Source organism: Piliocolobus tephrosceles, chromosome 3, assembly GCF_002776525.5.
Source record: "Piliocolobus tephrosceles isolate RC106 chromosome 3, ASM277652v3, whole genome shotgun sequence".
NCBI lineage: Eukaryota > Metazoa > Chordata > Mammalia > Primates > Cercopithecidae > Piliocolobus > Piliocolobus tephrosceles.
Window position 1 is genome coordinate 70,757,724 of NC_045436.1, and position 25,047 is coordinate 70,782,770.

General features: G+C 32.8%; 1 protein-coding gene across 1 annotated transcript in view; it reads left to right on the top strand.

Annotated features, from left to right (window-relative positions):
* The window catches only part of CCSER1 (coiled-coil serine rich protein 1), a 1,475,466-nt gene that overhangs the window by 780,891 nt on the left and 669,528 nt on the right, over positions 1-25,047 (top strand). The window contains exon 9 of the mRNA XM_026448057.1: positions 9,721-9,798. Coding sequence (XP_026303842.1) covers positions 9,721-9,798 — 78 coding nt within the window. The remainder of the gene's footprint in view (positions 1-9,720; positions 9,799-25,047) is intronic.

The window sequence follows — 25,047 nt, forward strand, 5'->3', positions numbered from 1 at the left end:
TAAATTTCTCAAATATTATATTTTTACCCATTCTTTAATATCCTCACTTTTCTCTTTGTACTGCTTTTTTTTTTTCTTCCTTTCTTTTGTCTTATCATAAAGTATCTTTGCAGACCAGAATTACTGGAACAAGCCCTTTGTTCATATTTCATTTCCAATTTTTCCCTACTTAAATTTATATGCGATACAAATGCCAGAAATTTTGCTGGAGTTGTCAGGTCATCAATATTAACTTCCAATAGCAAATTTGTCTGCGAATGTCAAGTTCAAAAGCTGATCTCTGATGCCACTCCAGCCTAATGCATATTCTCTCATCCACCTACTTCTTCATTTATTAATAACAGTATTGAGTATCTAGAGTATGCTCAAAAGTATATAAGGAAGTGTAGAGTCAATATGGTTTTAAATAGACATGGTCCCTACTCTAAGGAACTTAAACACTAGTGCAGAAGATAGACCAAATATAGGCAAACAGCAAATAAAAGAAATAATTGTCAGTCAAAATGACATTTAGCAAAAAAGATATTAAGACAGAGAATCACTTGGAGATAAGAATCAACTTAAAAAGAATATCCTTAAGGTAGTGGCACATAATATGCAGAAGATTCCAGATGTAGGAACAGTATGTTAAAACTTCCTCAAGTGGTAAAAATCTTGATCCATTCAAGAAACTGAAAGAAAATGTGTGTGAGGAGAGTCATGTTTGCAAATGAAAGAGTTGTGTTAATATGAGATGAAGGTAGTATAATAGATAAGGCGATGTAAGGCAGGGGCTGGCTGTACATCATGATAAAAAGTTTAATTTTTATTATATAAACCAGAATGCTGCAATAGCAGTATAAAACAAGAAGCAAATGGTAGTCATGTGTGTAATTTAGTATGCCAAATATGTTGTACTTAAATTAATATATCCAAAATCGTATGATTTTAAGATGCAATAAATATATAAGTATTCATGAAATATTTTTTGAGTGAGTTTTTTGTACCAATTTGTTTAAAATCCAGTGTGTATTTGACACAAACATCTCAGTTTACAGTAGCTGCATTTCAGATGCTCATTTGTCACCCATGCCTCATCACTACTCTATTGGAATGGAAAACTATTAATGTGTTCAAGCAGGAGACTGATGTGATCCAAATTACATTTTCATGTTACTCCGCTATTATTTACAGAAACTATGGAGTGGAGAAGGTATGGATGAAGACAGGAAAATGAGTTAGGAGGCTGTATTAGTTTTCTGTGGCTTCAGTAACAAAGTACCACAAACTGGCTGACTTCAAACAATTGAAATTATTTTTTCACAAGTCTTTCTTGAGACCATAAATCTGAAATCAAGATGTGGGCAGAACCATGTTTCCTCTGAGGGCTCTAGAAAAGGAGTCTTCTTGACCTCTTTTAGCTTCAAATGGTTGCTGACAATGTTTGAAGTTTCTTGGCTTATAGATGGACCTACACTTTCTAGTTTCTGTCTCTGTCTTCACGTGATCCTGTTTCTGTGTGTCTGTGTATCTATATCCAAATGTCCCTCTTCTTATAAAGAACACTTGTCATATTTGATTTGTGGCCAATCCTTATCAAGTATAATCTCTTTTTAACTTAATTATATCTGCAAAGGCCCTATTTCTGAGTAAAGTCACATTCACAGGCTCCAAGTAGACATGCATTTTGGAGGTACACAGTTCCAGACAGTGCAGAGGCCATTGGAATAAAAGATGGTGTTGGCTTGTACACACCCAGCACACATCTATACTTCACTCCTCTCTGCACCCTATGTAGTAAGCTGGGGTGGAGGCAGCAGATATAAAAAGAAGTGATTGTGAAATACATTTTAGAGATGTAATTAACTGATGTCTTGAATGTGGAGAGGCAGAGCCAAAACAATTTTGGTGATATTTTCAATCAGAGTTTCTATCATGCCTTTCCTGATCAGTCACTAAATGCCCACTGTTTTTATCCTGGAAATTTGTGTTCCTAGCTTCTAAAGGATCTAACTCAAAGCCATCTCCTTTATGTCCCTCTTTATGAGGCCTTTCTTAATTAGCTTTACCTTATTGATAAGAGTATTAAACTAGAAGAAATGGATTAGCCTGTCTTAAGTACTAAAGAAATCAAATATGTATTTGTATAATCCATTATTAGTGAAACTTTTCCAGTGTTTAAATATAGTGCAATGTACTCTGAAAAAATCCAGGAACTGGAAATTTTAAAATTGAAATGGAAATCATAATTCAACTCACATTGTATTAGTTCATTTTCACACTGCTATAAAAAACTACCTGAGACCAGGTAATTTATTTAATTGACTCACAGTACCATAGGCCCTAACAGGAAGCATGACGAGGAGGCCTCAGGAAACATGCTCTTGATGGAAGGAGAAGGGGAAGCAAGCACCTTCTTCACATGGTGGCAGGAGAGAAAGAGAGAGAGAGAGAGCCCAAAGGGGGAAGGGCCACCCTTTTAAACAACCAGATCTCATGAGAACTCACTATCAAGGGAACAGCAAGAGGGAAATCTGCCTCCGTGATTTAATCAGCTCCCACCAGGGCCCTCTCCTGATACAAAGAGATTATAATTCAACATGGGATTGGTGTGGGGACACAGAATCAAACCATATTACTCATTAAAAACAAAAAGCAAAACTAAACTACGTATCCTTTACATCTAGAATATGGTGCACAGTTATCTGGATACAAGTATTCCTAATGATTTCAATCTCTAAAGATACTAAGTTTTCCAATTCATATTTTTTTAATCATTCTGTCTCATTCATAAATGAAATCACCCAAGTTCTTAAATCTAATCATATTTTTAGTTTATATACTCTCTTATAGGTATTCAATTCCATAAATATAAAGTATACTGTTTAATTATGTAAGCCCTATTATTTCTTGTAAAAAATACCTGCAATCTATTCTCACAGTGGTCACGATGAAGGATGTCAGGCAGTTTTCTAGTTGAAGTAGCATAAGGTTGAATAAAAATAAATATGTTATCCAGATGTTGTATTATTGATTTACTGATGTTCCTTTTCTGTTTATGTTTAGAGTCTTGACCCATTTTTTAAACATACAAACATAAAATAAGTTTCCTATCCCTTTGTCCTTTTCTGCAATTTTGTAAAACCTCACATTGCTTTTCATGAGGTATGGGGACCCAAAAACTGAAAGCATTTCAGTAACAGGCCAACTGTTAACACTTGTGAGTCCTAGGCCAAGAATAGGAATGAAGGCTCACAGAATGTAAGTCTAAATATTGAAGTTATAAATAAAGCTTTATAAACCATGGAATAAAATATGTTCTAACCTCTCAAGTAGACTTTGATAATGACTTAAAAAGCACATTCCAATTCCAGATTTCTTTGGACTTCCTAGCATTCTCTGCAGGAACTTAGCAACATGGAGAGAGCCAGCCTTTGTTCTTATTTAATTCCAATATCCATTGTTGAAACTGGGTAATGATTGTATAAGAGTTCTTTTTATAAGTCTCCTTTTTTTTTTTCATGTTAGCAGTTTTTCTACAACAAAAAAATTAATATTAATAAAGTTTAGTGTCTCCCTGATAGCTCCTAGAAATGTTATGTTCTATGAGAGGAGATTTTATTTGCTTGGCTGTGTTTCTTGAAAATTCTACTGATGTCTTCAGTGATATACCCTCATTAAAGGTGGGTGACAATGATCAATGTGATCTATATAATGTTGCATTTTCATTCTTGAGCTCATCTTTGGCCTTGGCATCATTAAGCAATCCTTATGATTCTCTCTCTGTCTCTCTTGCTTTTATTTTATTTAAATAATCTTTTATTATTGACATTGAAGTTCATTATAAGATGATGGTCAAATTCTCTTTGTTCCACCTAATTTTTAGTTTAAACTTGTCTCAGAAGGCTGTGAATTTTCTCATGTTGAATTATGTTACTTTTCAATTTTAAAAGTTAGCTTTTCCCCTCTTTTACCGTGTCAGTTTTTCTAGAATATTTCTCTTTCCATAAGATTTACCTTTAGATTCATGACTTAGGATCTAAATTTAGTATTTATACTATTTTAAGCAGACTTTGTGTTCCTTTTACATTAAAAAAATCTTTTTCTAGCTTATACCTGTCTTTTGTCAAACTTTCTTTTGCAAATTTTAGATAGCGACATAAACGTTTTCTCTTTCCTTCAGCCTCAAGGTACATATTCAGTAAGTATGTAATCACTATCATATATATTTTCTATACCAGTATCTGTTAATTGTATTAATTAATGCGTGTACATTTCTTTTTATTATAGATTCTAAAGCAAACTGCTACACATAGGCCATCATGGTCAAGTTTTTAAAAGTTTATCTCTTTTTCATCTTGTTGATAAATTTCATCAACTTTTATGTAGGATATTCAAATAGACGTGTAAGAGAAATTGGACTTTTTTTCGGGATTACTGAGTATTTTTATTTCAGCTTGTTTTACTGCACTGAATAGCTGGAGTAAAAGACATTAAATATCCCTAGTCACTTGAGACTTCATTTTAAAAACCAGTTGTACTGGCTTTGCCATGGCTTTGTCTTGGTTTTGATTTCTATCACATTTCTTCCTCTTTAGTGCTTCCTCAGCAACATGTACTTGAGTATGTGCACATGCAAATGCAGAAACATGGATATATTAGTGGTACCTATTATATCTTTCATGTTCATTCAAGAGATATATATTTTTAGTAATAAAACTAAATTTTATAAGCCTAAAAATTAGGAACCAGCCTTTTTATATAGACATGATATGTCATGGAATCAGATTCTATGAATATCCAATGTGTAAAATACACACACACACACACACAGAGTACACATATCCAAGAAATGATTTTAACAGTTTAAACAGAATATATTTTTATATTACTCTGCTTGAACTGATAATATCATTGCTATCAAAAGGATTTCATGCCTTTTCAACATTTAGTTTTTGTTTGTTTGACATCTTGCTTCCAATTTTGTGTTTAACTCTATGTTGACTTTATCATTTTATTCCAAACGTATGCTCCAAAATGCATTGCTGATGATATTTATATTAGTAGGCATTCTGTGGAATTGTGCCGATGTACTTCCTGTAGATTGGTAAATCTTAAGTAATCTTAAGTAATCTTAAATTGTTTCCACAGTTTAAAAAAAAGGGGGGCTAATATTGAATCTGCAAGAAAATATAGACAAGGTGGACACCAAAAATAGTTTTATTTCCATCTGTAATTACTAGCTGTGCAACAAGTATAAAAATACATATTTGATATGTTTCCTTGAATATGTGATGTGGAGGCAGCAACACTATTTGTAAGCTTTTTAAAAGAGTTACAGTGTCTCTGTAGAGATACTGTACGAGAGTCCAGAGACCAGTAAAAAAGGTTTTCATCTGGGCTGCTCCACTTACTATCTTGTGTGATATTTAGCAACTGATATTACCAAAGTGTCAGTTTGCTGTTTTTTATAAAAGGAACAAAAACACAGCTTTTGTATGTTCTGGAGAGGATTCATATATATATACATTACTTGATACAGTGCCTGGCATATAACCTACATTCTACTAATGGCATCTATTATTAGTAGTAATAATGAAATTGTTAACGCTTACAGAAGGAAAGGGAATGTGAGTACAGTTAAGTACCCTTAGTAAGTTTATATATTTTATTAGGTTTATATATATTTATTTATGTTACTGACTTTTATTATACAAATGTCACTTATTACTTTTAATCTCAGATGAAATAACTTGGAAACCTAGAGAAGAAAAACATATTTTTAATTCATATAACAATATTATATAACTCAAAACCTACACATATTCAGGACTCAGATTACATGGAAATTTAACAATAAATGTAAATCACAAAATCTGTCACTTTCATCTCATTTTAGTTTTACCTTTTTACATAATATGCTAGCCCTTTTTGCTTTTTCTAAGCACACATGTTTTATTAATCATAAATGTGAAAAAAGTAAAGGGTGTATTTTGTCATTGCTTGGAAAGGAAACTTAAAGACAATTGAGTATTTTGTCAGGGGCATAGATTTATTTATAAAATTTATCTACTACAAATTGAGTTGTTTTAATTCTTCACTATCCCTCTGAGAGAAGTTAGAAGGAATGACAATGTCTCCTTACATGGGAGAATACTGAAAGAGAGCCACCTTAAATCACATGGTGTAAATTCATTGGTGGTCAAAGCTCAGCACACTTCCACAGTTTCTCTTCTCCATATTGCTTCCTTCTGTATGGATGCATACATATATATCCCTTTTTATGTACAATATAAAGTGCAGGATGTATTTAAATAAGTTCCATCCTCATTTAGTTAAAATATTTTACGGCCTTTAATTATAAAATCATATTTTGAAAATTGAGCTGATTCTCAAATATTTTGACATAGCATTCTATCCTTTCTGGCATAAACTTGAGTTAGCACTCTAATCTCATTCCTCACATTGTCCCTTTAATTGACTCCCTTTAGGCAATTTTGAAGTATTAGTTGTTTATGCATATCTTTGTCATGGTCTCTCTGACTTCTAAATATTTGCAAATACTATTGCCTTCTTAGATTCCATATCACTCAGTTCCACTTCAAATTGGCTAATAGTAATTCGTTTTTCTGGTCTTAGCTGGGATGTCAGTAGCTTCTACCGTTCCCATACACACACACCTCCGGCTCTCTCCGAGGTAACTATACTTTTCCTATAGAATGCTGATTGTCGTATTTTTCTGACTCACACTGGAAGTGTCCTCCTAGAAAGGGATATATTTTCTTTTTTTCCCTTAGTGTTCCCTCTGCCCTAAGCAATTACCATAATATGCATTTAATAAAAAAGTATAAAATCCAAATATATTCCTATCATGAAGGTGAAATTTCTCTATATTGAAATAAACTGAAGATAATTTTAATCAAGAATTTAATCATTGGCCGGGCGTGGTGGCTCACGCCTGTAATCCCAGCACTTTGGGAGGCTGAGGCAGGTGGATCACAAGGTCAGGAGATCAAGACCATCCTGGCTAACATGGTGAAACCCTGTCTCTACTAAAAGTACAAAAAAAAATTAGCCAAGCATGGTGGTGGACGCCTGTAGTCCCAGCTACTTGGGAGGCTGAGGCAGGAGAATGGCGTGAACCTGGGAGGCGGAGCTTGCAGTGAGCCCAGATCACACCACTGCACTCCAGCCTGGGTGACAGAGCGAGACTCCATCTCAGAAAAAAAAAAAAAAAAAGAATTTAATCATACAAATCATCATGTATTTAATCATATAATGATTAAATATTGAGAATTTAATATAATGATTAAATTCTCAAATCAATATGAAATTGAAAATACATGATGATACTTTATTTCTATATCTCTGATAAAATATCTATATTTATGAAATTAATATAGATTTATTGCATAAGAAATCAAAACTATCTGCAATTCTACCCTCTAGTAATAGCTACTTTTGTGGTACATTTTCTGTTTAACAATCTATAAAACTCTTTTTATACATATTAAATTTATGAATCTATAAATTTCCATCAACCATTTAGAAATGCAAGAGCTCCATTAAGAATCATCTCCCGAAAGCTATGTATTCTTTCTTTAATCTTCTAATTGTATGTGATAGACATTAGTCATAAACTTTCATATATTTTCGGCCTTCTATTATGCTAGAAATATTTAATTCTTAATTCTTTGTACCTAAGTCTATAGGAAACTTAGATTTTATTCGCTACATTTGAGTATGGCACACATGTGCATACCATAATAAACAATTCAAATACATCATTTGTAATTAATGCCTACAAGAGGGAGTGACAATGATATTACTGGGAAATGTCTGTGTTTTGTTTAATTTCCAAAGATAACTGTTACTTGAAGTTTTTGTTCATTTGTTTGCTCTTGTTTTGGTTAGTATATTGGCTAATAAAGTTGTTTGGAATTTTATTTATCATTATTTGAATTTTCTAAGTCTTATAACTCAGATCAGTAATCCAGAAGTTACCAACACTGTCCAACTCCTATCCTCAAGATGAAAGCCCTTGAAATAGAAATGTGAGCTGTGGCATAATGGAAGCATTTGGCAGCTATTTTCCCCTGCTCTATACATGAGTGCATAGATTCTAATTTATACACAGAAGTTTATATAATTACAGATTTGCAACAAAATTTACTTTTCACATACTTATGATTCCAATCTATCTCAAAAGTAGATAATCAAACTTTCCTAAACAACTTTTCAATGATGGACAACATTATTGCTCCTTTACCTATTACTACCTCTCCGTGTTCTTTTCTTCATCCCAATCACTATGTCTAGATAAATACAATTTGTTTTTTCTTATGTGAAATTTGATTTGGAAAATGCAGCCACATTTCTACTTATCTTTTTCAAATAATTGAAAACTTCTACCTCACTGATGTAACATCTTCCTGCATGATCTAATCTGCATCGAATTTTTCTCTGACTAGCAGAACTAGATGTTTTGTGATTAGGAAAGTCAGAAGTGATGAGACATTAATAGAACATAAAATATTTCTTTTCTATATTTCAGTAAGTTAAACTAAATTATATTTACCTAAATGATGTACGTACTTTGATAAGCATCTCAGATAATCTTAAAAATACCAAGCAGCAATGAAGGAAAGTGTGAGCGAATAGGAAGGTAGGGAAAAGGAGGAGAGGGAAGGAGAGGGAACAGGAAGGCAGGTGAGGATGGAAGAGTTCTGTGTAACTGGAATTCTTGAGAGTGAGGTTCTTGATCACCATTTTCAATCCTGGGAAAGGAAAAATTAAATCACAGTCCTTTATCATTTGGGTTTTATATTACTATTAACCATTCAAAAGAAAAGAAAATGATAGACCTTCAGCTTTAAAGCAAGTGGAAAACACAATCCCATAGAATCCCACGAATTTCTTTGAAAACTGTCTCAAGTTACTTAAACTTCCTAAACTGTATGGCTTTTATTTAACATGAGTGGTATTTATAGTAAATATTTGAAGATAAAATGTGATCATGTGAGTACAACACTCTCAGCTGTGAGAGGCACTTAGTAAATACATCACGTAATAATTAAACTCAAGATCTCATTTTAAGTGACACATTCAGGAATGAGAAGGGAAGGTCCCAAAAAGAAGCACAGTCAAATTAGTTTACTCAGAAATCGTAGTTTTTCATTTGAAATATGAAATCCCAACCTCCTTCGTGTATTACTTCCCTTCCCTAGTTATCACAGGGTTGGATTAGTGTCAGTCTCTTGAAGTAGACATTCCTAAATGTGTAGAGGTTTTTGGAAAGAAGAAGCATAACAAAATTAAAACACCTGAATGGAATCCATTGGGTCATTTATTAAGAATATTTTTTGTTTCAAATATAAATGCTCTGAAACTGGATCAGCAAAATAATAGCAACTAAGTTATTTTAAAAAGATAACAGGAAACAAAGCATAGGCATTTTGTCTTGGATTTAAGCACATTGTGACTCAACTGTTGAATTGTGGTTCTGACTCAGTGATGCCTAGAGTGGAAGAAAAGATGCTTAAGGTGGGACAGTTGTGACCTAAAAATTAAAGCTCTAAATATTTAAGCTAATTTTAAGAGCACTGACAGAGCAAAGCATATGCACAGAGAAGAACATGAATTATACACTAATCAAATTTTAATAAGTGGAGAATGTTAGTATAGAAGTACACACCTCACCAACAATATGTTGTTGTTGTTGTTGTTGTTTTCATTTTGCAGGGAAAAGTTCGGCATTTACAGAAGGCTTTTGCTTCAAGAGTAGATAAATCCACACAGACTGAACTACTAGGCTATGATGTAAGTAGCTCTGTAAAATCATTTTTATCTTCGTTTTTGGTATTCAGACTTCCACAGTTTATTTACCTCTGCGGCTGCTGTGTCCATGCATTGATTTAACAGGATTTAGCGGTGCACCATTCATCTTTTGCTCTTAAACAATCCCCAATTACCTTCTGGAACTAAAAAAGATAATTACAGGCACCAACTAGCATACCAATGTCTTATCAATTTTTTTAAACCAACAATTTTGTTACAGTCTTTTGAATTAGTGAATTTGCAGACATGTAGAAGATATGCATTAGAAAACTAGGACAATTTATTTTTGAGAAAATATTTATTTATTAACAGTTTAATAAAGTTACTATGTTTGTCATCACCAAAGGTGAAGCACATCATTTTTATATGCAGACACGTAAAAGCAAAAACAACTTTGAAGAAACATTTAAAATAATTTTTTTTAGTTCTTGGGCTTCAGTGCAGGCAGCAGAAAGTAATTTAATGGAAAGTGTTTTTCTGTTAGTGCGAAATACTTGTTGAACTGTCAAAATAGGATTGTAAAACATGTTTTAATACAGTATTACATCTAGTAACATTGGATTATTTGGGAAAACATTGATATAAATACCCATTTTTTTCTTAAACACAGCTAAGAAATTTGCATTTTGACTAAGTTCATGACTGTAAACTTCCTCTTGATGAAAAAATAAAGAAAGTAACTTGATCTTGTAGCTAACATGTATGATGACCCCCTCTTCTATTTAGATATATTTATTATTATTTTTAGCTCTTTACTGATAACTAGAAATAAAATAGAGATAATTTTAAGTTTTATGATGATGAATAACGATAAATTATATGTTTATCTACGTGTTCTCATTATGTTAAATAACAAACTTGGATGCTACTTTTGTGTTGCCATGCAAGCTATATTATTTAATGTAAAAATACTGTCCCCTTTTAGGAAATAAACCAAAGCTTTGAATTACTGCACAAATTGTTTTTAAATGTTTATATACCTTTTTTTTTAATTAAAAAGAACACTAAAAGCTATGAATTAAAAATTATTGTATTACACTTATTTTAAGATATATTTATTCTAGATATCTAAATTCTGGATCTCAATTTTGTTACTGAAATTCTTCTAGCAGTGTTGTATATAATTTAACTTATGTTAATTTCTAATTTTAAAAAGAAATAACTTTATGGTACTTAAAGAGGATTTACCACAAGTAATTCAATATTGGTCTTTTGTGGAGGTTTCTTTTCCTGTCTAAAAACGTGTTTGTTTGTTTTGTTTGTTTGTTTGTTTGTTTGTTTGTTATTTGAGACGGAGTCTCATTCTGTTGCCCAGGCTGGAGTGCAGTGGCGTGATCTCGGCTCACTGCAAGCTCTGTCTCCTGGGTTCAAGTGATTCTCCTGCCTCACCATCCCAAGTAACTGGGATTCCAAGCACCCACCACCACTGCCAGCTAATGTTTGTATTTTTAGTAGAGACAGGGTTTCATCATGTGGGTCAGGTTAGTCTCGAACTCCTTACCTCAAATGATCCACACGCCTCAGCCTCCAAAAGTTCTGGGACTACAGGCGTGAGCCACCACCCCCTGCCTAAAAATTTTTTAATAAAAATATTTATATGCTAGTCCTTAGGATATAAACCCAATACATGTTTTACAAATAACAACGTTTGTATCTGTAAATCTGCAAGATAGTTAAATATGAGTAATAAAATCATAATTTTCATTAAATCTTATTCCAATATAACGTCATACAACACAGGGACTACAAGTTAAATTAGAATCCACTTACTTCGAGGCCCAAAATTTTTAAATAAGTTAACTGAATTTCAGAAAAACGAAGTCACATTTTACCACTACATGACCTTTGTTGGGAGTCTAGTCTTTTATTTAAAGTAATGTTCGGAAAAGGGAAAACAAATATACATTTGGATTCAAATTTTCAATTTTATTCAATTTAAAAAAGCAATGTTTGAGAGATAGAATTCTAACTTTTTAAGTGGCAATATAAATATAAAATGTAAGACTTTTATGTAACACCATCAATTTTATGTGACACTATTAGTGATTGCTTGTGAGAACTGGTTACTGAGGAATGAACGACACCTCTGGGGAAATGACTGATCTGTGGATAGTTATTCTAACACCATAGTTACCAGCAGCCTCTTATGTATTTGCCTATCCATGCCTCATAATTTACTAATTTCTACTATATTTCTTATATCAAAGCCATTTAGTTCTCTAAGCATGAAAATAAAAATTTAAAACGCAGCCATGGTAATTGTTAATCCTCATTAAATCTTCATTGTTCCTAGCTTGTTTCATGTGTTACAGTGATAGTTTAATGCATCTTACTGTATTGAATTAAGGTTAAAGAATAATACTTTTTTGACAATGAGTCTCTAAAGAATCCCCTTCGTATGAACAAATTAAATTTCTAAAATATGCATGTAAAAACTTATGAAAGTAGTTAGATGTAACTGTAATACTAAACTTTAGGGCAACTTACATGTGAAAAACTGGAGATGGAAATACTTAAACAAATCAAAAATAAGTAAAACACTTTCAGTATGATGAATTACGTAACTGGAAATATATAATTCATAAATAGTACAATTTCTCCCATGACCGGGATATATTTTGAATATTTATTTGTAATTTTTAAAATATTTTATATGCAATAGTAATCATTTATTCTTCAGTTTATAGTGTTTTGTTCTGTTTCACCCTCAGGAAATATAGTTTCACCTTATTTTAACTTTCAAAAATATTGTATACACACATGTATCTATTTATAACTTGCAAATTGTGTTTATTCAAAAACAAGAAATATCTCGTGGAAATCTTGTACATTATGGATGTTTCTTATACTCTTTTGTTTTCTTCTTAAAGCTGCCAGCATTAGCCACAAATCGTTCTTTACAGATTATTATGGACCATATTTTATTGGTATGCGTATCAGAATACATGGCACTACATGTCATCATTAATATAATTTCCTTGGGAAAATAACTGTTGCTACACATTTTGCTTAAGATAAGAAATAGAATCCCCAGAAAACATTAATTATAATAAAATCTATTAAAAATTCACTGCCATGAATAAGTTTAAAGATTTGTACAATAAACTACTTTTATCCTGCACCAGATTTGTCAGGAGGCATGAAACTAATGTTAGTTTACAATGTGCTCTGACTTCTAATGCACATGGCAAGACTTAAAATAAAAAATTCAGAGTGTCTCAGCACAGGCCTGTAAACACCATAGTTTTTGTGATGAGGGAGATGGTTAAATAAATGATGAATGTGTCTTAAATAATCAATGTCAATTTAACCTCTTCCACGTTCCTCTGTCTGCACAGGCTTAGTTTATTGAAAGATCAAAGAATAATTTCTTAGGTGTCACTGTGTTATTAAAACAGGAAAGAGGATGAATAGATGTAGTCAAATAGCATTGCTGCCCATTCCAAGATTACATTGAAGGATAGCGAAGTTTTTTATCTAATTACATCAAATGTATAAACAGATGTTTCAATATAGTATATATGCTGTCTGTAAATATTTTATAGCTTGAACTACTACAAATAGCGTTTTGATTACAATATTTGAGAGTGAATAATCAAAACATTCTAAAGATCTTATTTTCTGACAGTGAGAAATTCAGATACTTTCATTAATTTGACATCTTTATGGACAGCTTTTTTTAAACTTCCATTTTATGTCCTGAAGAAGGTTGTTTTTGAAAATGTGACTTTAAGTGTAACTTTTCTTTTCAGATAATGCCTGAAATTGACACAGAATATTCACAGGATTTAAAAATTTCTCTGAGCCACAAATGCACTGAAGTTTTGAATAAAGCAGTTTCTTCCTTTCATTAGCACGTGGTTTACACTTATATTTAATTAGAAGCCGTTTTTAGGCTTGAACTCGCAGTGTTTTCTTTAAGACTTCTGACGTTATCAGGTATTTCATTAAATATTAAATTATTAATTATTGTTAGTTTAAATATCATTAGAGGTTTCAGTTTGGCTACAGAAAATGGACTGAATTATGGTATCACATATTTTGTCTCAGTCATGTATGAATAAAGCATAAATCAGTTTATTAATGGATGCTCATACCACTGTTTGTTTTTTCAAATATTTTAACACACTTTCCAAATGATGAGATTTGCTTTATAAATACAGTTTTCTACTTATACATGAGGAAAATAATATTATTTGCATCATGAATGTACACTTTGAAAAACTTTTCAATGCAATTATCTTTGTATTTCACAATCCCTGGTACTTTTCTCAGATTTAATTTTGGTGATGCTCCTGGCACAGTTAGTTTGCACACAGTCCTAAAAAATATGAAAATAGTTCATCATGCTGTATTCATGTTAGGAATAAAAATGATTAGTTTTTACTGTAATTGTTTTATTAGATAGAGCAGAAGTGTTTTTTGTGCTGTGCTAATATATTATGTCTGCCTATGGATTAAGCCCCATTTTAGAATTGAATAACTATCAATTAGGCTTTCTCATCATGCTGCTAATATACTGTAGTTTATTAAAATTTCTCTTCTGCTTTTATTTATTACTTCTATCTTCTTAAATTCAGTACTTCTCCTAATCATATATGAATGCACTCCACCATTTATTAGAAAAAAGTGACTCCCCCCCAAATACTTCATGTATTTATATTTACTTATCTCAGATAATTCTATTTATTTTTACAAATTAAAAAACATTTAATTTTAAAAATTGAGTTATATATTCCAGATATTCTTATGGACTATATTTTTCCCATTACATTAAAGATAACTTTTAGATAAGAACATTGTTTAAAAACACCTATCATGTTTAAAAACATGATTATCTGCCACGAGTGCTTATTAACATTTAATGGAGTCACATCTTATCCAGTGGTAATGTTCCAAGGGCATCACTTTGAAAATTTATTCATGCTTTCATTCAAAAAATATGACTAAGTCCCCTCTAGCAGCCAGGCTCCATTCTAGGTCCTTGGAATATACCTTTAACCAAACAAAAAAATATTCCTGCACGGAGCTTGCAATTGGTGAGGGCATACTTAAAAATTAATAAGCTAAGTAAATAAGCAAATTATATAATGCATTTGAAGGTGCTGAAAGCAATGTAAAAAATAAAAATAGCACAGAGAAAGAATAATTCTAAGTGTATAGTGGGAGGGTCAAGACTATGATCAGAAATTTTGAATAGGGCGATCTAGGGAGGTCTGAGTTTGAGATTTGAGACTTAAAGAAGGTGAGGTGAAAATCGTGTGTAATCAAAAGTTCCTTTGTGATGTGCTTCTTGAATATTCCTTGATGTCCCTTCAGTCAGGAAGAACTAAGCACTTTGTCGTTGCTGGAGCCCTAGATAAGAATAGCTTCATTTAGACGTCATGCAGCATAAAAATTATATTCTAGATCATAAAACCTAGATTCAGACTCCATACATCAAGAGAATCACACTAGAGGAATACAATCTACCTGAGGGAACAGGCGACTCAGCTCTTCTACATCATGTTCACCTAGCATAAGCACTGAGAAGAAATCTGGGTAAAATCAACCACACCGTATTAATTACATTTGCTTCTCCTCTTTCTGTTTGTTGCTTGCATTCACCCTACCCTCTTTTTTCCCTGAACAGTATTCTTCCAGAGCAGACAGAGTTGGATTTATATGCTTTAAATGTATAAGTAGACTTCATTGTATATCAGCATATCCCATTTATCAGAGGTGTGCTGGTTAAACTAAACAAATATAGAAAGCACTCAATGATTACTTGATGAAAAAAAAATAAAAGCTGCTAATTTTTTTATAATTCTAAAAATTTATAACAAATTAATATGCATTGTTTTATTCACAAAACATACAGGTGTGGATATTGCTATATACTATTTTTCTATATTACTTCTTTTATATCCAACAAGTATTTAAAAATTACTGTGTTAGGCCTTTTAGAATGAAGTATTAAACTCAAATCAGCATAGACAACTAGTAATTTCTAAACGTAAGTGCCAACATGCAGTTGTTTTTATAGTGTTGCACTGAGTAATTCTTTTTAAAATCATGAATATTTGCTTAGGAGCCAGATCCCCCTGGACTGATGCCAGGTCTTTAATTCTGCAGTGACTGCATAGAATTAGTATCAGTGAACCGACAGCCCTTTTGTTAAGAGAATGTGTGGTTGAGATCCTTATGAGGAAAACAGCAAGGCTAGATGTCATCTATGAAAGTTATTATAATTTTAAAAATATTCATTAAGATGAAACTGCACACAAGGATGGGAAGAGAATGAGTTGTTGCTGGTCCAAGGTTGTAAAGCTTGAGTTGCAGAAGAAATAAGTTTTGAGATGATCTGCACAGCAGGGTGACTATAATTAATGATAATGTATTATGTATTTCAAAATAACTAAATTTCAAATGTCTCACTACACAAAAAGGACAAGTAATGTGACGGCTGATGTGTTAATGTGTTTGATTTAATCATTCCACATTGTATACATTTATCAGTATCAAAATATCACATTGTACGCCATTAATGTATACAATTTGTCAGTTAAAAATCATGTTAACTTAAAATTTGAAAAGAGTACACATGCAGGAGGTTTTATATAGTTTAAAATAGTAAAAATAGATATCATATTTGCTGAAAATTATGTTGTGATATTGTTGATAAAAGAGAAGAAAAATACGTATTTGTTGAATGAAAAATTTCTCCCTGTCCACTTCTACTTCCAATTCATAGATTGCTACCTTTATAGGAAATCTAAGTTTAACTTCAAATTTTTCTAATATTTTTCCTAGACAGCCTTAGGAGTCTTTTAGAGTATCTAGTGTACTAAGTAGCATTATATAATAAGTCCTGGCCGGGCGCGGTAGCTCACGCCTATAATCCCAGCACTTTGGGAGTCCCAGGCGGGCAGATCACGAGGTCAGGAGATCGAGGCCATCCTGGCTGACACGGTGAAACCCCGTCTCTACTAAAAATTCAAAAAAAAAAAAAAAAATTAGCTGGGCGTAGGCGGTGAATGCCTGTAGTCCCAGCTACTCGGAAGGCTGAGGCAGGAGAATGGTGTGAGACCGGGGAGGTGGAGCTTGCAGTGAGCCGAGATCGCGCCACTGCACTCCAGCCTGCGAGACAGAGAGAGACACTCCGTCTCAAAAAAAAAAAAAAAAAAAAAAGTCCTTACAGAAAGAATTTTTACCACTCCACACCAAGTATAAGCTTGAAGTATCTCTCATTGTCTATTTACAATGCATCAATCAATTGCTGCTAATTATTATAATTTGTATGAAGTTAAGTTCTATGATTTTATTCAGGTACTTGTTTAAAGTAAATTTTTGTGGACTTCTATTAATTTATTTCTATCATTGCTTTCCTTTGATGTGGTCTACAACCAGGAAAAAATTGCAAAAGGAAATGTATTTTTATTTTATATATATACATACACATATGACATACATATATACATACATGATATATATGTACATATATTGGCATACACACATAAATATCCTTGAAATATATATATATCCTTGACATATATTTGAAATATATGTATATTCTTGGAATATATATTATATCCTTGAAATAGATGGATCTCCTTGAAATATGTCAATGAAATATATATCTGTACATATGCACACACCAAAACATTATGTATTAATACACACACGCATGCACATGTATACACACACACAAATAAGACATAGGTAAAAAAAAAAAAAGTTTGCTTTTATGTGATGTATTATTCCCATCATAGAAGTTAGAATTAGATGCATTCTTTAATTTTTCTGTGTATATAATAAGAATTACTGAGTATCGTAAATTACATTAACACAATGTTTAAAATGATTATTTGAATTTTAATATGATTAAATTGAATTTATATAACTATTAGCTAGGAATATTTGCTGTCCATTTTATTATACTTGGTACATATTAATATAAAGGTAATTTCTTTTTAAGGTAATAATCAAATTAACTCTCAAAAACACTAATTTTTTACTCACAGAAATCGTAAACCCATATACCTTCTAATGAAATAGTGATAACAATTTTTTCCATAACATAGATGATGGTATTTTGATTTTCACAGTACACTAGCTCGACTTTTCTGTTTTGTCTTGGTTGAGCTTTTGTTTCACTAGCCTATCAGATTTCATTAAGTTACTTAATTTTTCTCTCAATTTTCTCACGAGAACTGCTATTCCCTTTGACAACTCTACTTGTACTTGATTTAGATGCACAAAAATGGATAATATGTACCAAGAGCATTAGTCCTCATAGTGGTCTTTGTCCATCAAAATGTTTTTCAGCCACCTGATTCATGCTTTGGGATTTGAGAATAGCTAGCTTCTACCTTTTGCCAGTGAAATAACTAATATTGATTTGAGAGGAAAAAAGTCATTGAAATGTTTATATTAATAGTGTTTCAAAATAAAACTGTAAAGGGATTTTTAACTTATAAAAAGCCACAGAGAGATAAAGGGAAAAAAAAATTCCGTAAATGTTTGGCTTAATAACAAGCCAACAAAAGAACAGGAATTTTCAAAATATTACATTAGAAAGTTTCCTAAAAGAGAGCCACGTGTAGCATTAACTTTATGCTCTATAAAATAAGAATCCCAGGAAATTTTAATCTTTTTTGATGCCACATTGTTAAGACGGTAATTAGAATTTTAAATTTATAAAGTTAATCTATTATAGAGAAAATTTATACCAAAAAGAATGTCATTTGCATTTCAGAGTACTTAAAGAATCAAAGTTCTATACATACCAGAATTATTTCAAGTTTGCCATTATTTTATAAGTTTTGTGTTTATAAATGGATTTATAGATTTGAATTTAAACTATCACATAAGATTATATTTATTTAAAGTGTGGTCTAATATAGAGTAACTTTCAGCGAGAAAAGTAATTAAACAGGTTTAGCATTTTGTTGTATTGGAAAAGTATACCCTAAATATGAATGAATTATTCATAAGCCTAAGAAAGTGCTAATATAGAATGAAAAGTATTATGTTTTTAAGTTTTGGGGGTTATAAGAAACACTTAGAGCCGGGTGCAGTGACTCACGCCTTTAATCGCAGCACTTTGGTGGCCGAGGCGGGCGGATCACCCTAAGTCAGGAGTTCAAGACCAGCCTGGCTAACATGGTGAAATCCCTTCTCTACTAAAATTATAAAAATTAGCCAGGCATTGTTGCAGACAACTGTAATTCCAGCTACTCAGGGGGCTGAGGCAGGGGAATCACTTGAACCCCAGAGGCAGAGGTTGCAGTGAGCCAAGATTGTGGCACTCCATGCCGGGAGACAGAGCAAGACTCTATGTCCAAAAAAAAAAAAGAAACAATGTTGTTCTGTCTCGAAAGAAAAAGGAAAGAAAGAAAGAAAGAAAGAAAGAGAGAGAGAGAGAGAGAGGGAGGGAGGGAGGGAGGAGCAATGTTGTTCCAAAAATGTTACCTAGAAGTGTTTTTTTGTTTGTTTGTTTGTTTTGGGACCGAGTCTTGCTCTGTCGCCCAACCTGGAGTGCTGTGGCGCGATCTCAGCTCACTGCAAGCTCTGCCTCCCAGGTTCACGCCATTCTCTTGCCTCAACCTCCCGAGTAGCTGGGACCACAGGCGCCCGCCACCATGCCCGGATAATTTTTTCATATTTTTAGTAGAGACGGGATTTCACTGTATTAGCCAGGATGGTCTTAATCTCCTGACCTCATGATCCACCCGCCTCAACCTCCCAAAGTGCTGGGATTACAGGCGTGAGCCACCGTGCCCAGCCGAAGTGTTTTTTTTTTTTTTTTTTTGATTTATGAAAAAGATGCTACAGACCCTAAAGGAGTCTGAAAAGATTAACTTTTCTTTGCAGGAGTATCAGTAATATGACACAATCATATGTCATAAAATAAAAACTAAAAAGAATTTATGTAATTCATAAAAATGTAAAAAATACTTGGTGTGAGTGTATTATTTTATATACTTTTGAAAGTTTTTTTATTTTTTCCCTCCACTTTGGTTTTAGTATGTTAAAATAATCATATAAATGCTAGCTTATCTATAAATATATTACAAGTACATAAACATATATGTCTTCATATATGTTTTTGGCATGTCAAATAGATCCATATTATTTTCCTGTAATATTAATGAATGAATTTTACTATTCATAATTTAAAGGACTGAATATCATTAAATCACATTAATATTTTAAACATTTTTTACATTTTGTTTTAAATTTTCTCCTACTAAAGAATAGCAATGGCACATACTCTCCGGAAGAGGATTTTGAAAACGCTAATAGAATTATGTATGGTCTTATCCTACATCTAGCAATGCTATCTCTAGAAATTTAACCTGAACATACACTTTCATATGTGCCAAACAATATTTTCATAAGATTTTCTTTATGATCATTTTTTGTAACAGTTAAAGATGAAAAACAACACACATAACAATAGGGGGCTATTTGATAATGGCTTATTATCAAATGAGTTACAGTATAAGGACAAATACAAGTGCAAAAAAAATCTAAAACTTCAATCAGAAGTAAAATTATATTACTATTGTTGTAATACATGGGAAGTTATTTGTGTATTATAACATTTAACAGCTAAATCTAATGTTTCTAGCATCCAAGTTATTTCAGGATAAGAGAAAATAAACATAACTATGAAAATACAAGATAAAGGAAAGAACCCGGTAATGTTATATTCAAATGTAAAGTGTCAATACGAACTTACTATTTGTTAATTGAAGAATATTTTCTTCTTTTACCCACTGAAAAAGTATAAACCTTTCAAGCTTATAGGCTTAACTTTCAGTAGTCAGGAAACAGAGGAGGTGGGTGAATAAGTTAAACAATACCATCAGTCAACAATCAGACAAAATCCAAATGGGCAGTATTCTACAAGACAACTCATATGGTATCCTTAAAAAAGAAGATGCTATTAAAAATTGGGGGACTATCTGCCAGGCTTGGTGACTCATGCCTGTAATCCCAGCACTTTAGGAGGCTGAGGCAGATGTATCATGTGAGATTGGAAGTTCTAGACCAGCCTGACCAACATGGAGAAACCCCATCTCTACTAATAACACAAAATTAGCTGGACATGGTGGCACAAGCCTGTAATCCCAACAACTCAGGAGACTGAGGCCGGAGAATTGCTTGAACCCGGGAGGTGGAGGTTGCAGTGAACCAAGATTGTGCCATTGCACTCCAGCCTGGGCAACAGGACCGAAACTCTATCTCACACACACACACACACACACACACAAAATTAGGGGACTATCTTGATTAAATAAATTAAGACACAACAACATGTGAAATGCATATATATGTGTGTGTGTGTGTGTGTGTATTTGGGTGTGTATGTGTGTATACACACACACACACAAACATATATATAGTGAATAACTAGAGAGAGGGAGAGAAGACCAAAAGCAGCTATGGCAACTCTTAATTACTGAATCTAGGTGCCATGATTTCAATGTTCATCTCCTCCAAATCTCATGCTGAAATTTGATTCCCAATTGGAGATTGGGCTTAATGGGAGAATAGGGTGTGTTTGGGTCATGAGAGAGATCTCTCATTAATAGATAAATAGATTAATAGATTAATGCCCACCCTTGGGGTGAGTGAGTTCCTGAGAGAGCAATCACCTCCCCACTGTCTCTCCTGCTTCCTCTCGGGTAGTGAGTGTCATGTCTGCACATACCAGCTCCCCTTCCATTTCTGCCATGAGTGGAAGTAGGCGGAGACTTTCACGGGATGCCCAATCTTCCAGCTTGCATACTCCTGAGCCAAATAAACCTTTAAAAAAAAAAAAAAAAAAGTAAATAAATAAATTACCCAGTCTCAGGTGTTAGAGCAATGCAAAATGGACTAAGATACGAGGTGAAGGCTATGCAGATGTTATTAGTACAAGTCTGAATGTGGCACATATACACCATGGAATACTATGCAGCTATAAAAAAGGATGAGTTTGTGTCCTTTGTAGGGACATGGATGCAGCTGGAAACCATCATTCTCAGCAAACTATCGCAAGAACAGAAAATCAAACACCGCATGTTCTTACTCATAGGTGGGAACTGAACAATGAGATCACTTGGACTTGGGAAGGGGAACATCACACACCGTGGCCTACTATGGGGAGCGGGGGAGAGGGGAGGGATTGCATTGGGAGTTATACCTGATGTAAATGACGAGTTGATGGGTGCTGACGAGTTCGTGGGTGCAGCACACCAACATGGCACAAGTATACATATGTAACAAACCTGCACGTTATGCACATGTACCCTAGAACTTAAGGTATAATAATAAAAAAACAGAAAAAAGAATAGTACAAGTCTGTTTTTCTGTATCTTAAAAGTTTTCCCAATAAAGGGAATGGTTTCCCAACTTAAAAATACGCAAAAATATTTAAATGGCATTATAGTAAGATGTAATGTATGGCCAGGACTAAATTGGGATGGGCAGTCCAGCAGTAACATGTATCTGAGGTACATCTGAAGAAATTTGAACAAGGATTGCTATTAGATATGATGAAAACTTCTTTACATGAACAGTTAGAGGTTACTACTGGGGAAAAAGGCAAGTAAAATGAAAAACAGAATGTACTATGCGGTTCCCTTTTTAATTAAAAAAAAGTGGAAATGAATCCAGAAAGCTTGGTATAGTGGCGATCTCTGGTTTGTAGGAATGTACCATTTTATTTCCTTATTTTTGTTTATCTCTTTTTGTCACTTTTTGCAATGAATATATGTATTCTTATAATAATAAAATGTACTTTCAAAGTAGAAATACATTATTTAAAAAAGAAAGCTCATCACTGCGAACTTGAATATGAAATTATTTGCACAATGCATTTGCTTTCTATTCAAGACCTACTTTCTTACAAAATAAAATAACTTGGAAAATTTTGTGGAAACAAAGAATTTAATGACAATTTTGTTTCTAAAATGTAGTTATTAAAAATAAATGTTAAATACTGCAGAATTTTTCTTTCTAATTTGACAATATATTGAATGCATTATACCTTAAAGCCCAAGAAGATTAATCTATTTTGTAGCTGATTTTCCTAGATTATAATATCCCCAGAGTGGCAAATCATAAAAAAGAATCTTTCAAATTATTATTTTCACTACAATGTAGTCACAGGAAGCCATTTGTTCTCATTAGGTGAACTTTACTATTTCTTTGCAGTTGTCTTCATGTTCTACTTGCTCAAAATGACACAGATATATTAAAGGTTTTTTTGTCCACTTCACATTACAAATACTAGAATATTAAAACTTTTGTGAAAAGAGAAATGTTAGTATCATATATTTTCATTACATGTGTATCTCTGAACATATTCAGGCTATTATGGTATTTTTCCTTTCATTTTACTATTTTAAAATTAAAAAGTGGATCTGGGTTACACTTTCATTAAGTATATGAATGTTAGGAGCCTTAAATTACACAGAAAAACAGAATTCCAGATTTCTGAAATGTGTAAAATAACATAAAAATATATTATCTCTGTCTTTCACATTCACTCAACCAGTATTTGTGTAATAAATACTGAATGTCAGGCATCTTCTTAATGTTTAATCCTTAGTCTTAAAGATTTTGTGGACTTTTTTTTTTAAGAAAATGGCTGGCAATACCATATTTGCATCTGTGTGTAACACACATTTATACTCCTGATGTTCCTTGTATTACCCCTATTCATTTACCAACAGTTACGTAAAAGAAAAAAAAAGAGAAAGAGATATTCCAGACGCTGAGATTGTAGCAGTGAACACCAAGCAGACACAACCAGACAAGTTTTTTGTCTTCGTAAACCTCATATTCTAGTCAATGAAGACAGGCAGTAAACTAAAAACCAAAGAAGTAAACAAGAGAATTTCACACCATGTTAAGGGCATAAAGGAGATAAACAGAAAGATGAGATTAAGAGAAACTAAGTGAAGGGAAGGAGCTACTGTCTAGAAAAGAGCCATCAGGGAAGATGGTTCTACCAGTGTTGCATTTGAGCTGGAACTCGAGTGATGGGTCACTGTTCACAGAACCAGGACAAGCGTGGTGACAGGGAAAATCATACTGCCAAAAACATTCAACTCTCAATCCTGCTGAGTGCTTCAGGATTTCCTCATATTGCTTTTGGTCTTGTCTTGTTACATTTAGTCTCTATGCGTTCTAATCTACGTAACACCACAAATACATTTTCCAAAAATAAAAAATAAATGCAAACACACAGCTTATGTTGTGTTGTATTTCTAATTTGAAACATACACACACACGCACACACACACACACACACACTGAATGGCTCAATAAGGCATGTAGGATAGAATCCACACTCCCCAAACCAGCATCCATGGCTGCTAAAATTGTACCCTCCCCTATTTATGCAGTTCGAACACCTACTGTTTTCAAACTAAAACCTTTTATACCGTCAACACTGATTCATTACAAACTGTTAATCATTTTCTAAGTTTTTAGGTTTAGTTTCATTTTTGGTTTATTTTTAACCATTTCATCTGGAATACCTCTGCCCCACAATATATCTCTATTTTAAGCCAACCTCCAATTTCATATCCTTGACTGGACAACGCAAACAAGGAGTGATTTCTCTTTCTGTAGAACTCCTTCAGCAGTTATCAGTTCTATTTAACCTACCTTCATTTTACAGTTACCAGTCCTATATAATGTTGCCAGTTTCCTATATTAGCATGTATATGTCCTATTTATTATAACTTACCATCTTTGTAGTATGGCTCATCCTTTCCTATATTCATTTATATCACTCGAACTAAATTTTTACATTCCTGGGAGCAGATATCACATTCTATGCTTCTTGCAATTTATACTTCTTTTCACATATAGTACCAGCACAAAATGAAGTCTCCTTTTGTAAAAAGGGTGAAATATTTTGAAATGTCTTATATTTCTTATTACTTAAAATTGCGATAAAGTTTAGAGATTAAAATATAATAATAAGATAATAATTGTTGCAGATTAACAAAATTCTGTTGAAGCTTTGTGTTTAGTACTTTGGATGGTGACTACGGGTTACAAAAATACCAGAACAGCCACGTGAGACTTACATAGTGCTTAATTATTTCGTTTTCTTGCAGTTTTCTTTAAGATGGAGGAATACATAAAGAAAAACAGTTTATTAAAACTTGTTTTTGTGCTCTAATTATAAAAGCAAGGAAATTAAAATATTTGCTAATTAATCTTCCCTCTTTAATCTCATGT